The 14412-nt window shown below is 43.3% G+C and overlaps 1 protein-coding gene and 1 long non-coding RNA gene across 5 annotated transcripts in view; one reads left to right on the forward strand and one right to left on the reverse strand.

Annotated features, from left to right (window-relative positions):
- Positions 1–14412, reverse strand: part of LOC149750732 (uncharacterized) — a 16600-nt gene continuing 2188 nt past the window's right edge. The window contains exons 2-3 of the long non-coding RNA XR_016395046.1: positions 11736–14096; positions 1–10074 (exon numbers count right to left, since the gene is read on the reverse strand). This is a non-coding gene — a long non-coding RNA (uncharacterized LOC149750732). The remainder of the gene's footprint in view (positions 10075–11735; positions 14097–14412) is intronic.
- SERBP1 (SERPINE1 mRNA binding protein 1) overlaps positions 12487–14412 on the forward strand; it is a 14447-nt gene continuing 12521 nt past the window's right edge. For all 4 annotated transcript variants that reach the window (XM_022581141.3, XM_022581143.3, XM_022581142.2 and 1 more), the window contains exon 1: positions 12487–12799. In XM_022581141.3, the coding sequence (XP_022436849.1) occupies positions 12487–12799 (313 nt within the window). The remainder of the gene's footprint in view (positions 12800–14412) is intronic.

A 14412-nucleotide genomic window follows, 5' to 3' on the forward strand; every position in this document is an offset into this window, starting at 1 on the left:
CTCCACCTCTTTTTTTTTTTTTTTTTTTTTGGGGGGGTGGGTGCATGGGCCTCTCACTGTTGTGGCCTCTCCCGTTGCGGAGCACGGGCTCCGTACACACAGGCTCAGCGGCCATGGCTCACGGGCCCAGCTGCTCCGCGGCATGTGGGATCTTCCCGGACCGGGGCACAAACCCGTGTCCCCTGCATCAGCAGGCGGACTCTCAACCACTGCGCCACCAGGGAAGCCCCTGGACTCCACCTCTTGATGGGGAGTTGGAAGATCACATGGCAGGAGAGCACGTGGCATGAGACATTGTTTTGTTCATCTTTGGAAAATACAGTCTGCCACAGGGCTGTTTGGGGCACCCCACTGCTTTGCCTTGAGTGCTCTGCCTCTTTCAGGCTTCCCTGAATGTGCTCTGCCTTGTTGGCAGGCATTCATGACCAAGTGTGGCTAGACAAGACAGCTTTGGGGTATCCGCCCTGGTTTTTGGTATCTGTCTAATATGATTAAAATGGGACTTGCTCAAAATCTCTTCAAACCAAGTATGTGCTTGGGGGATGAGAGGTGTGCTTAAGGGGGGTTCTGATCTTGAGGTGGGGTAGGGGCTGCTAGGAGGAACTACTTTTTGAGGTTTTGCCACAGTTCACGTTGAGTAAAAATAACGAGCTTTTCTAGATTACACTGCTAAATCTTGCAGCTTTCAACTAAAAGGCCTTACAGTAGAGATGAAAGAAAAGAAGGTGTAGTGTTTGATAATCCTTGGACAAATCCCAATTCCACTACCTGTTAGGTAGGAAAAACTGAGAGCTTCAGTTTCTTTATTTATAAAGTAGGACTAATGATATTCCCTTAGGGGCTATTGTGATGATGAAGTAGGATAATATATTAGCTATGCAAATAGTTACTGTTATTAATAAGTATACAACTTGTTTTTGATTTAGGTTATTACCTTTTAGGTTCCCTTTGCCAAACTCATGGTTGAGTTATTAGACCTACCTAGATCCTCTGGGGTGACTTACTGGTGTAGACATAATGAAAACACCCTAAGAGTAGCATGGTCCTGCAGCCTCTGTATTAGAAGTTGCTGGTTTCGGGCTTCCCTGGTGGCGCAGTGGTTAAGAATCTTCCTGCCAATGCAAGGGACACAGGCTCGAGCCCTGGCCCGGGGAAGATCCCACATGCCGCGGAGCAACTAAGCCAATGCGCCACAACTACTGAGCCTGAGCTCTAGAGTCCATGAGCCACAACTACTGAGCCCACGTGCCACAACTACTGAAGCCTGTGCACCTAGAGCCCGTGCTCCGCAACAAGAGAAGCCATGACAATGAGAAGCCCGCACATTGCAACAAAGAGTAGCCCCCGCTCACCGCAGCTAGAGAAAGCCCGCGCACAGCAACGAAGACCCAACACAGACGAAAATAAATAAATAAAATTAATTAATTAAAAAAAAAAAGTTGCTGGTCTCTACCTTTCAATGTTGAGGGCTGATGTTTTGTCAACTACTAGTGGTAGTGGGTAATTAACATTTACTGAGCAGGGTACTTAAATGTGTTAGGGGCTTTTGATTTAATTCTCACTCAATCCTCTGAGATGAGTACTGTTTTATTTCTGATATTATAGATGAAGAAATAGTAGGTTGGTGAGAATAAGAAATTTGTGCAAAATCATCCATGAGATAAATAGTGGCCCAGGATCCAAACAGAGATCTCTCTAGCCCCAGGGCCTGTGTTTCACCATTGTGTTACATGGCCTCTCAGACAGATTAAAGCATTCACATATTTGAATCCTTTGCGTGTGACCTGAGATCTCAGGCTCTTTCTAGCAACTGATTTGGGAGCTTAAGGCCCTAATATTTTACTATCAAGTCTGGTTGTGAGACCTTGTTGGAGAAGAACTCCTAAAACCATCCAATTTTTAGACTGCTGGTATAAATTTCCCCGGAGGATTATCTTGTGGTAGGCCAATCCCTTGTGCTTGTGGCTGGCTGAGTAGCTTTCAGCAAGGCCTCTCATCTGACATTTGGCATTTTTCCTGGCAGGCAGCCAAGGGGACTGAGTATTTCTCTGTTTTCTTTTACTTTCATTCTTAACCATTTCCTCTCAAAATAAACAAAAAAGAACTTGGGGATTTTACTAGTGGAAATGTATCTTAAAAAGCTGTTTCTGAGGGAAATTTTGTAGCTAGAGGGGAAAGGGGGGAAAAGGAGATTTAGGGAGTGGAGGAAACAGAGCCCTTAAAATTATTAACAGAATTCAGAATTCCCTTGAGCTAGAAAGGTTCCATCTAATTTTAAAAGTTGTTTAAATTCCTCAAAAGAGAGGTATTCTGTAAGTATAAATATATGGTCAGGCACCTCTTAACGAGCTATGGAGAATCTCTAACGTGATTATTTATTTGTGCTGTGTCCCCAACATTTCCCTTTAGCAAATGTTTACAATGACCTTCTCTTTCCTAACATTTAATTCCCAAACTTGATAAAAAGTAGAATTGGCTTAAGTTTGGATGCTTTCTCTTCCCTCTTCTACTCATTTAGAAAGGTGTTAGCAGCTATTCATAAACCACTGAAATGATTATTTGGTTTTAGTGAACCTCCCCAAGAAAAAACTTTTTCCTCCTTTTTTTTTAGCATGCCTTGCTTTGTTTTAAGTGTTTTACAAGTATTAACTCATTGAATCCTCACAAACCTAAGAGATCTCTAACAATTACATCCCTATTTAACAGATAAGAAACCTGAGGCTTAGAGAGGTTAAGAACCAGGCCCCAGGTCAGTGGGGTGATGGTTTGATGCGAGGGCCTTTTTTCACACAGTCCCAGGATCAAGACCAGGCTCTGCCACCTCCCAGCATGACTGGCCAACTGACAATTGCTTATACTGCCTGTAATATGCTTGAAGCTCTCACAGTATTTCAACCAATCCCAGTGAAATCTGACATTATTCCCATGAGAAATTAAGCGCATTCCAGTTCCTAATGGACTTTCTATCTTCCCTCCTTAAATAGGCTAACAACTCCTTTTGCTCCTGTAGAGGTTGGGAAGGATTCTATTTATTCATTCCTTCACTTGACAGACACTCACACACAGGCAGTATGGCATAGCGTCAGAGTGCGGACATTGGAACCAGACTACTTTGTCTGAATTGTGGCTTTGCCATTTACTTGCTCAAGGTCACACAGCTTGTTAATGAATCTTTCTGTGCCTCAGGTCTCTTACGTAAAATGGGTTAATGATTACACTGACCTCACACAATTATTATGAATTTAAAATGAGTTAATCTATACTAAATACTTAGTACTGTGCATGGCACAAGTAAATGCTCAATAAGCACAAAGTATCATTGAACAGCTACTTAGGAAAAAGAAGTATGCCAGGCACTGCAAATAAAAGCACTTGAAATCTAGTGAGAAATATAGGGCACATTCCGTCAATAGATCCACTCATGTGCTAAGCACCAGGCATTGGGGGGCATAACAGCTAAACAAAACACCCCCACCACAAATATTTACAAACTACTAGAAGAGGTAAATAGACAAATAATGACAGTGCAATGTAATAAGTACTGCAAATAGAGTAGAAATGAGTTATATTAGAGCATAAGAGCGGGTAGGGGTGCATGACATTTGAAGGTTGGAGGAGGCTTCTTACAGGAAGTGAACTGAAGGTAAGACCTGATGGATGAGAAGGAATTTGCCACATATTACTAGAACAGGATGTGAATTGTAAGGTGTATAAAGAGCATGGAGAACGTGCACGGGATAGAGTGAGTAGTTTTACCTGGCTTAAGGAATCGGGTGCATGGGGCAGGAGGCAGGAAGAAGGTGAGGAGGCTGGAAAGAAGATACCACCAGATTATTAAAGGTCTTCAGGGCTTTGCTGAGGACTTTGGACTTTATCCTGTAAGTAACAGGGAGCCATGAAAAGCTGTCAAGTCTGGGAGTAATATGATCAGATAATCCAGACCTGATGAGATTTGAAGTCAGGGCCACAGTGATACTCCTAGAGAGATATGAAGGCCTGCATTGAAGTGCTGGCCATGGGGATGGAGAAGAAGAGGTATTTGGGAGATAATATGGAGAATTCTTAGAGTGTGATGACTGATTAGAACAGAATGGAAGGGCAGAATATCCTACATTGCCCTCAAAAGTAATATCTTTTTAGCTATGATGGGTACTTAGTTGGAAAAGTTTGAGGAGTACAGGTGGCATAATGGAAAGAACATGAATTTTTGGAGCTGCATGCAACTGAATTCAAATCTAGTCTCTACCATTTGTTGGTTTCATGTTTAGTGTAGATAACAATCCTACTTCAAAGTCTGTTATATAATAACATAAGCATGTAAAACACCTAGTACAGTGCCGGGCACATAGTACGCATGATCATTGTATTCTGGGATTATAAAATAAGACACAATCAGAGGTTCACGCCAGACAGCAGTGGTCCTTAGTCTTTTGAATGTCTTAGCTATTCATTAAAAAACAAAAAACTTTACTGAGATACCATCACATACCATCAATTCACCCATTTAAAGTTTACAATTTAATGTTTTCTAGTATATTCAGAGTTGTACAACCATCACCACAAGCTAATTTTAGAACTTTTTTTTTTTTGGCCAAGTGTCCTGTGGGATCTCAGCTGTATGACCAGGGATTGAACCTGGGCCATGGCAGTGAAAGAGTTGAATTTTAACCACTAGACCACCAGGGAACTCCCAAATTTTTGAACATTTCAATCACCCCTAAGAGAAACTCCACACCCATTAGCAGTCACTACCCATTCGTCCCCAAGCCCCTCCACGGGTGTAGGCTGCCACTACGAATTTGCTTTCTGTTTCTACATATTTGCTCTTAAATTCTTCAAAAGATCTGATGAAAGCAAGGTCTATTCTGGGAATATGCAAAATTTTGTATGCAATTTCTAGGAAAGCAGAGGCCCCAGCTTAAATTTAAAAGGAATACCCTTAACAAATTCAAACCCAATCTCTACAAAGTTGGCACTAGAGGAAGAAACTCCCTGTGGTGACAGTGGGCAGCAAGGCCTTGTAGCCCTCACTCCTGTGTCTCTGCCTAACCTGAGATCTCTGCACCCACACAACTTGCTCCAAAATTTCTACACATAATCTCCACATGTGAATGTCAGCCACAAGGATCCATCTCCTATAACCTCACCATTTGTTTCTTCTGGGAGCAGCAGAAACCTAAGAGATTCCAGCCAGCAATCAAGAGTAGTGTCTCTGAAGATTGGTTTAAGCTATTGTGATAACGGCTCCTATTCATTCGGTGCTTATTATGTCTGAGCATTGCACTTATAATTAACTCTTCTGATTTTTCAATTTTAGGGATACCACCTGCACATGTACTATTTCAGTTTTTTGGTAGCTCCTGGTAAATAATATGATATCACCATGAAGAAACCTTCTGCCAACAATCTTTGTTTGGTACTGTTACATCTAACCTACTTCACAGAAGCCAAGAACAGTCAGAGTACGGAGAGGGAACTTTTAGTGAAAAAAAGCAATGTTTGAGCTCCTATGGGATCAATAAGAATGCCTTTGCGCTCTCAATGCCTAAAGTATCAGGTTAAAACTTCAAGAATGTGTTGACCTGGCTTCTTTCAGAATAACAAATGAGAATTTTGATTACAGAATATTTTTAAAAGATTTATTATTTATTTATTTATTTATGGCTCCATCAGGTCTTAGTTGTGGCACGCGGGATCTTCGCTGAGGCATGCAAGATCTTTCGTTGCGGCACAGGCTTCTCTCTAGTTGTGGTGTGTGGGTTTTCTCTTCTCTAGTTGTGGCACACTGGCTCCAGGGCATGTGGGCTCTGTAGTTGTGGCATGTGAGCTCTGTAGTTTGCGGCACGCAGCCTTTCTAGTTGAGGCACGCGAGCTCAGTAGTTATGGCACGTGGGCTTAGTTGCCCCACGGCATGTGGATCTTAGTTCCCTGACCAGGGATGGAACCCGCATCCCCTGCAATGTAAGGCGGATTCTTTACCACTGGACCACCAGGGAAGTCCCCAGAATATTTTATATTGTAAGCTTTATTGCCATATTAGTTTCTTCTTCTTTTTTTTTAAAATTTATTTATTTATTTATTTATGGCTGTGTTGGGTCCTCGTTTCTGTGCGAGGGCTTTCTCCAGTTGCGGCAAGCGGGGGCCACTCTTCATCGCCGTGTGCGGGCCTCTCACTATCGCGGCTTCTCTTGTTGCGGAGCACAGGCTCCAGACGCGCAGGCTCAGTAATTGTGGCTCACAGGCCCAGTTGCTCCACAGCATGTGGGATCTTCCAAGACCAGGGCTCGAACCCGTGTCCCCCACACCGGCAGGCAGACTCTCAACCACTGCGCCACCAGGGAAGCCCTCTTCTTCTTTTTTAAAATTTATTTCTTTTATTTATTTTTATTTTTGGCTGCGTTGGGTCTTTGTTGCTGCATGTGTGGTTTCTCTAGTTGCGGCGAGCAGGGCTATTCTTCGTTGCGGTGCGCAGGCTTCTCATTGTGGCTGCTTCTCTTGTTGCAGAGCACGGGCTCTAGGCGTGCAGGCTCAGTAGTTGTGGCTCGCGGGTTCTAGAGCTCAGGCCCAGTAGTTGTGGCACGTGTGCTTAGTTGCTCCATGGCATGTGGGATCTTCCTGGACCAGGGCTCAAACCCGTGTCCCCCCCATTGCACAGGCGGATTCTTAACCACTGCGCCACCAGGGAAGCCCAAGGGATTCTTCTTGGCAGAGAAAATTAGAAGCAATCTGAAAGCACATACAGACTAAATTACCTTTGTATTCACTGTAAGATCTGTCTTCCAGTTCGCCACTCCAACCTCATGCTCATCTGGCTACACACTCAGAGATTTTTGGTTTTGCTTTTGTTTTTTGTCTTGGAATCTACAAGCTCCTTCCTACTTCACGTTCTCTTGCTTGCTGTTTCCTCAGCTTTTTCTTAAAGTCTTTGCAAGGCTGGTTTCTTCTCATTGTTCAGGCCTTAGCTCAGAGGGCTTTCTGACCATACAATCCAAAACAGTTGTCCCTTCCTCACATTATGCTCTCATAGTAGGTACCATTCTCTGAAAATGATGTCAGTGACATTTATTTACTTGTTTATTCTTTGCTTCTTTCCACCAGCATGTAAAGTCCACGAAGACCAGGGCCTTGCCTGTTTTGTTCACCACAGAATCCCTAGGACTCAGAGCAGTGCTTGACATACAGGTGGATGTTCAATAAATAGTTGTTGAATTAAATGTTTATTATCAAAATGAATAAATAGTATTAAGTGTGAAATATATTTTCTGTTTTCAAAGGGGTTTATACAGGTGCATTTGGAACTTCATTGGATGTATTTAAACCTAAAAACTTGCAATTTATTGTAATGTCCAAAATAAAATGTTTTTAAAATAGTAAGATGAAAAATAACCACCTTTTTTTTCCTTCTAAAATTTTTCTTTGGGTTTGACATATTCAAAATTAATTTAAATTAAAAGGAAGGGGAATACATGGAACAAAAAAATTAGTTTTAAATGGATTATAGGCCTAAATGTAAGAGCCAATACTATTTTAAAAATCTATAAAACTTTTAGAAGAAAACATAGGAGTAAATCTTTGTGATTTTGGGTTAGGCAAAGGCTTGTTAGATATGACAACAAAAGCACAAGTGACCAAAGAAAAATAGATAAACTGGGCTTCACAAAAGACCACATCAAATTAAGAAGGTTTTATGCTGCAAAGGATACCACCAAGAAAGTGAAAAGTCAGCCCACAGAACTGGGACAAAATATGTAAATCATATAACTGATAAGGCCCTTGATCTAGAATATATGAAGAATTCTTATAACTCAATAATTAAAAAATAAATATACTAGTTAGAAAATAGCAAAGATCTAAATAGACCTTCTCCAAAGAAGATATACAAATGGGCAATAAGCACGTTAAAGATGCTCAACGTCATTAGCCATTAGGGAAATACAAATCAAAACTACAATGAGATACCACTTCACACCCACTAGGATGGCTATAATCAAAAGACAAACACACAGGATATGGAGAATTTGGAACCCTCATAATTGTTGGTGGGATTGTAAAATGGTGCACGCTCTTTGGAAAACAGTCTGGCTCCTAAAAATGTTAAACAGAGTTACCATATGACCTAGCAATTCCATTCCTAGATATATATCCAAAAGAAATGAAAGCATATGTCCATACAAGTTCTACAAACAAATATTCATAACAGCATTATTCATAATAGCCAAAAAGCAGAAGTACCCAGATGTCTATCAACCGGTGAATGTATAAATAAAACGCAGTCTATCTATACAATGGAATATTATTTATTCACAAAAAGGAATGAAGTACTGATACATGCAACAACATGGATGAAGTTAGAAAATATTATGCTAAGTGAAAAGAAGCCAGTCACAAAAGACCACATGAATCCATTTCTATGAAATGTCCAGAATAAGCAAATCTATGAGACAGTAAGTAGATTAGTGGTTGCCCAGGGCTGGGGGTGGAAGGAATGGGGGAGTGACAGTTAATGAGTATGGGTTTCTTTTGGGGGTGATAAAAATGTTCTAAAATTAGATAATGGTAATAGCTGCACAATTCTGTGAATATCCTAAAAACTTTTGAATAGTACTCTTTAGATGGGTGAATTCTATGGTGTGTGAATTATGTTTCAATAAAGCTGTGTGTGTGTGTGTTTTCTTAAGAGTACAATGTAAGGGAAAAAAGGGAGGGAAGCTTAAAATCAAGAGTATCAACCTTCAAAGAAAGTTTGAGGTGACAAAATAGAGAGTGTAATATTTCTATTTTTAGCTTTGATATCCTAACTTTAGCAAGAGCCTAGACTTGAATATTATATTTAGCATTCCATACTCAGACACGGCGGATTTGCCCTTTTCTTCATAAGAACCACCTTTATTGCTTTTGTTTTAAAAATGCATTATATAGAGTACACTAAAAATCAGATTCTCTTATTTACATTTATATGATACCTGTATCCAGTGTCCCCAAAGTGTTATAATAGAATAATAGTTTTCCTTTGCTACAGGTGGTAGCCATGAAAGACTTTGTTCTCTCTATCATGCCACTCGCAAGTATAACAGGCTGTGAGATCAGACTGTCTGGACTCTTCTAGGCAATATGAATTTGGGAGAGGCACTTAACCACAGTTTCCCCATGTGTAAAAGGGGAGTAGAGTAATATTATTTACTCCATAATGCTGTTCTGAGAATTAAAGGAAATGACTCATGCAAGGTATTCAGCACAGTGTCAAGTGCATAGCAAATGCTCAAACTGTAGTCCTTGTTAGTAATTACTATTATAATATAGCAACAGTTAGTAACAGAGACTTGAGATTTAGAAATAGGTAAAAAACAAGTTGTAATGTGGTTGACAACTGAGTATTAGCATCCTAAAAACAAGTGAGGGCCGGAAGGAGGTATAATATTCCATTTCCCAGTTGCATTAACATCAGGCAACTATATTGGATGTTTAATCAAGGTATTTGGATAGTTTTCAGCATTTACTGCTAGAAAACTCTAGAAAGCTTGCTATAGATAAGGCTGTGAAGTTGCACAAGTATTTTTCAGAGAACAATATGTGATTCAAGCATCGCTACAGAGAGCTGATATTTTAAGCTACATTTCTAATCAGTGATATCTTATACCATGTCACCTTACAACTCCTGCCATTCATTTGAATAAGTCTGCAAGAAGTCTCCTTTTCCTTCTCTCTTGAGGTTTATTTGGCCAATATTTTTCCTATTGAGAGTAGCAGGAACTTTTAAATAGTTTTAGACTATTTTAACTTCTCAGAAGAAAGGAAACATTTGCAAAACTAATTACATATAAAATAAAATTGTGAGATGTAAAAGAATTAGCATTTGGAGCTTTATTTGTATACTTTAAAAATGGGCTTTAAGGGCTTCCCTGGTGGCGCAGTGGTTGAGCGTCCGCCTGCTGATGCAGGGGACGCGGGTTCGTGCCCCGGTCCAGGAGGATCCCACATGCCGCGGAGCCGCTGGGCCCGTGAGCCATGGCCGCTGAGCCTGCACGTCCGGAGCCGGTGCTCCGCAACGGTAGAGAGGCCGCAGCAGTGAGAGGCCTACCGCAAAAAAAAAAAAAAAAAAAAGCTCCTGTATTAACCAAAATTCCAGGAGAGACAAAAGGGAGAGAAGGAAGTTGAAAGTGCTTACAAATTTTTCCCGTTTTCCCCAAACGTTTATTTATATTTTTACGTTATATTAATAGATAAAGTCCCTGAGGAGCATGACTGAAACTCAAAAATTCATAGCCATACAATTTCCCTACATGTAGCATATCTTTAAGTATTCTTGTTGTAAGAGTGCTTGGTGGTCATAAAGATCTGTCTGAGGAAATCAGAGACCTGTACACAGGATAAAAAACAACTAAGGACAGGCCTGCCCCACCCCCCAGACTGTGGTAGGAGTGGGTAACTTACTTAGTCCCTCTGTGCTTCATTTTCCTCACCTTAAAAAGGCAATAATAATACCTTTCTCATAGAGTTGACGTGAGGCTTAAATGAGATCACACATGTAAAGTGCACCAAGTACCTAATAAAATATCAAGTTTTAGCTCCCGACATTGTTGTGGCAGTGGTCAGAAAGGGGTAAGAGGAGGAGGTGTAGCAGATGTCTCAAAGATGCAGATATTAACAGCCCTTGGTAAAGAGAAAGAGGTTGTTAAAGCAGGGAGATCTTCCAAATGGCACTTGCGCTATTTTCAAAGGGGCATGAAGAGTATAGTCAAACACTCCTTGTCCTTTGTCTTGGTAGGAGCTACAAGAGCCAGAGCTCGTGGAAGGAGGTGGGGTCTCTGTGTGAGATGGGAGTGTGTATGATAGGGACTGAGGCGACAGAGAAATAGGTGACTTTGAGGAATGGGGGCTGGATTTAGAAGTAAGAAAAACACTAGGCTTGCTGCCACATGCTTGTAACACGACTCTTTTATTTTCCCTGTTAAGGAACTGATTTAAATTCTGCTCAGAAATCGATAAGATGCCATTTGGCCATGTGACATACCCTGCCTGACATGCAACAATATTTAAATCTTATTAAATACTGTAAATTAACTTATATTGACTGACTTCTATCAGAAATCAGAGTCTGGATTAAAGAGCTGATGTCAAGAGTCTCAGCGTGGAGTTAGAAGACTGGGTTAACTCCTAGCACTAGCACTTAAAAAGATATGAACGTGGTAAGTCATTTCACCTCTGAAATGATTTCATCTGTGAAATGGGAAAACCACCTACCTAACAAGTTGTTGTCGACATTAAGGTTATTCATAGCACCTGGAACATAGAGATGCATTTTTCTATATTTTGTGTTAATGGAAAAAGGTTTTAAAATTATGATAGTACACTTACAGCGTTACCAAATATGGCTGAATACGCATTGACACTCTATTACATTAATGGACTTTAATATTCTCAACTAATATCAATGCTTTTAGTAATGACAGTTAATTCGCTGATATTATTTTCCTCCCCTCACTGCACCTCTCAGCGGACCACACATTCAGATGCTCTAAAATGTTATTTCTTGAGCACTTTTTACTGACACCCAATCCTTGGCTTGCCGGACACTAAAGGACAATTGGATTGACTCTAGAAAGTGTTTCTACAAACAGTGCCTTTTCGAGGCTTGCCCAGCGTCTGGTTAGTGTTGCAGTGTCAGCAGTTTACTTCAATTAAAGCACTAGTGGCAACAAGGCGTTCTTCACACAAGAAAAGAGCGCAACACTCACATATGATAGTTCAACTTGTCTTTTGGGTTGATTCTGCTGCTCGAGTTCAGTCCCCGCGAGAGGAAGCGTATTCCGCCTCATATTAAACAGAAGAGCCTCAATTCATTATTGGGGCTGCAGGAGGGCGACTCCAGCAACTGATCAGCTAGGGACTTGACACAGAGCGGGTCCTGCCTTCGTGAGGCAAGCGCGGCACCTCAGCAACCCGCCAGCCCTGGAAGTTTGTGAGTCTCCACTTGTAAGACTGGTAGTCACCTTGACCTCCCGGACAGGTGGGGAAAGTTAGCGCTGGGCCAGAGGCGGGACGTAAAAGCGAAGGCTCAGAACTTTCCCGAGCAAAACAAGCCGTCACGTTTTCCTGTTTTCAGCGCAGCTCGAGACCCGGAGAGTTTAAGGGTGGCGAGAGCAGGTGGCAGGGCTCCGCCCACCACCACTCTTCTCCTCTCTCTGCTCGCTGCTCCACTCCCTCGGTGAGGTCCCGCCTCTGAGGCGCGCGCGAAGAGTTGTCGCGCCGTGTGTTCTGGGAATTGTAGTCCTAACGCTGGGAGCCGCCTCGGGAGAGGCGACTTCGGCCTACACACCCCATGGTACCGCGCGGCGCTGGCCGCTCCCGGATGTGTGCCTGGCGCCGGAAGAGAAGACGGCCCCCCTCTCTCGGCCCGGCCATCTTGTGGGAAGAGCTGAAGCAGGCGCTCTTGGCTCGGCGCGGCCCGCTGCAATCCGTGGAGGAACGCGCCGCCGAGCCACCATCATGCCTGGGCACTTACAAGAAGGCTTCGGCTGCGTGGTCACCAACCGATTCGACCAGTTATTTGACGACGAATCGGACCCCTTCGAGGTGTTGAAGGCAGCAGAGAACAAGAAAAAAGAAGCCGGCGGGGGCGGCGTTGGGGGCCCTGGGGCCAAGAGCGCAGCTCAGGCCGCAGCCCAGACAAACTCCAACGCGGCGGGCAAACAGCTGCGTAAAGAGTCCCAGAAAGACCGCAAGAACCCGCTGCCCCCCAACGTCGGCGTGGTTGACAAGAAGGAGGAGACGCAGCCGCCCGTGGCGCTTAAGAAAGAAGGTAAAGCTGTGGTGGAAGGTGGGGGAGACCCGGGATGGAGGGAAGGAGCGAGGGGACTGGCGGCTACCACTGGCTTCTGGAGCTCCGAGGGTCCGCGGGAGACTTGGCCGCCGATTTCTTCGCGTTTCCCCCGCCTGATGAAAGCCAGGTCCTGCGAAGGTGCTGGGAGCGTGGTAGCCACAAGTTCAAACCGCCACCTGCAAGGATCCTGGAGGCACCCCTTCCCGCCTCAGGTTCTGAGCGGAGGAGCGTGGTCGGGATCCTGGGAGGCTGTTGTCTTCCCGCCGGATTCCTTGGCGGGCGAGCGCATGGGCCGAGGTTCGGGAAAGGGAGCTCCTTTTCGGAGCGTTTGTTGTTAACGGGATGGCGGGGCCTCCGCGGCTTCTTCCTGCTCAGAGCTTTCTCTCAGCCCGCCGCTCTGAGGTGCGGTTGTGTCTTTTAGGCTCCTGCCCTGCCGTCTTGTCCCAGGGTGGCGTGGGGTACCCCCGAGAAAAGCTGGGGGTCGGAGTTTCCACCTACGCCCCCCCCACGTTCGAGCCTATCGGATGTTGTGGAGCAAGGTGCCCTTTTAGGTGCTCCCTGTGCTTTATCGTTACCCCCTCGCCCGCACAACTATTGCAAACTTAATAACTTGCTGGAGTGCGTCAGGCTGTTGGGAGGGAGAGAAATTTGGCCACCCTGGATTGAGTAGAAGCGGGAATTTTGAATGAAGATTGGTGATGGCAGGAAATCCTGAAGCTCGTCCTCGGGTCACGATCTTTTTCTCCGGCCGGACCCCCCGCATGCAGTGTTACATGTGGCGTGGCGTGGCCTGGCCTGGGCCTCGTGGTGCAAAGAGTGCCGAGGCTGTCACAGCGTTAGCTGCTGCAGAGCCCTTTGGAGTGCAGCTTTTTCTCCCCATGTGCGTGAAGCATGGTCAGGATTTCATTGGCGGGTAGTAGTTGCTTCCAGGTCACTGTAAACTTCGCAGGATTGTCTTGAACTTGGTTTTTGCTCTCTCACTCGTTACTGGTTTGTCTTTTGTGATGGATGAAAAAGCAAAACAGTGGGGGATGAGAAAAAGTGTACACGATCCGTAGTAAGTAGGTGTAGGACTTAAGCTTTGAAGCTTAAAGGTTTCCTTTATGTGTTGAAAATTGAAATTTTGCCACGTGCTTCTGAAAGGAGTTCTCATTAGCTTTAGTCGAATTTGATAACATTCAACTAATTTAAATTAAATCAAAACAATTGTGTTAGGTTTTGGTTTAGAATTTTTAGAAAATACAGAGAGAGCTTTGTGAGGCTTGGGGTGAAGAACCTAGGTGGTAAATAAAACAGTTGTATTAAAATTACAGGTTGGGGAGGGAAGCACAAGTTGGAGTATTAGAAAGCATGTATATACATCGTTTAGGCTAAATATTCATTCAGCTAAGTTTTATAGCAATCTGTAGCACAATGTAATAAATCTAATTTCTATGTTAAGGAACACTGGTTTGTGTATTTATTTAAACTGCTCAAGTTTACCTCCTTCATCACACTAATCCAAAGAAAGTACGTGAAAAAATGGAATCTGAAGTGTGTTCACCCCTTTTGAATTTTTGAAACATAAAGCATGGTTTAAACCCCTCATATGT

The sequence above is a fragment of the Delphinapterus leucas genome, chromosome 1, assembly GCF_059928025.1.
Source record: "Delphinapterus leucas isolate spDelLeu-1000000601 "Yukka" chromosome 1, BTC_Dleu_Yukka2, whole genome shotgun sequence".
Taxonomy (NCBI): Eukaryota; Metazoa; Chordata; class Mammalia; order Artiodactyla; family Monodontidae; genus Delphinapterus; species Delphinapterus leucas.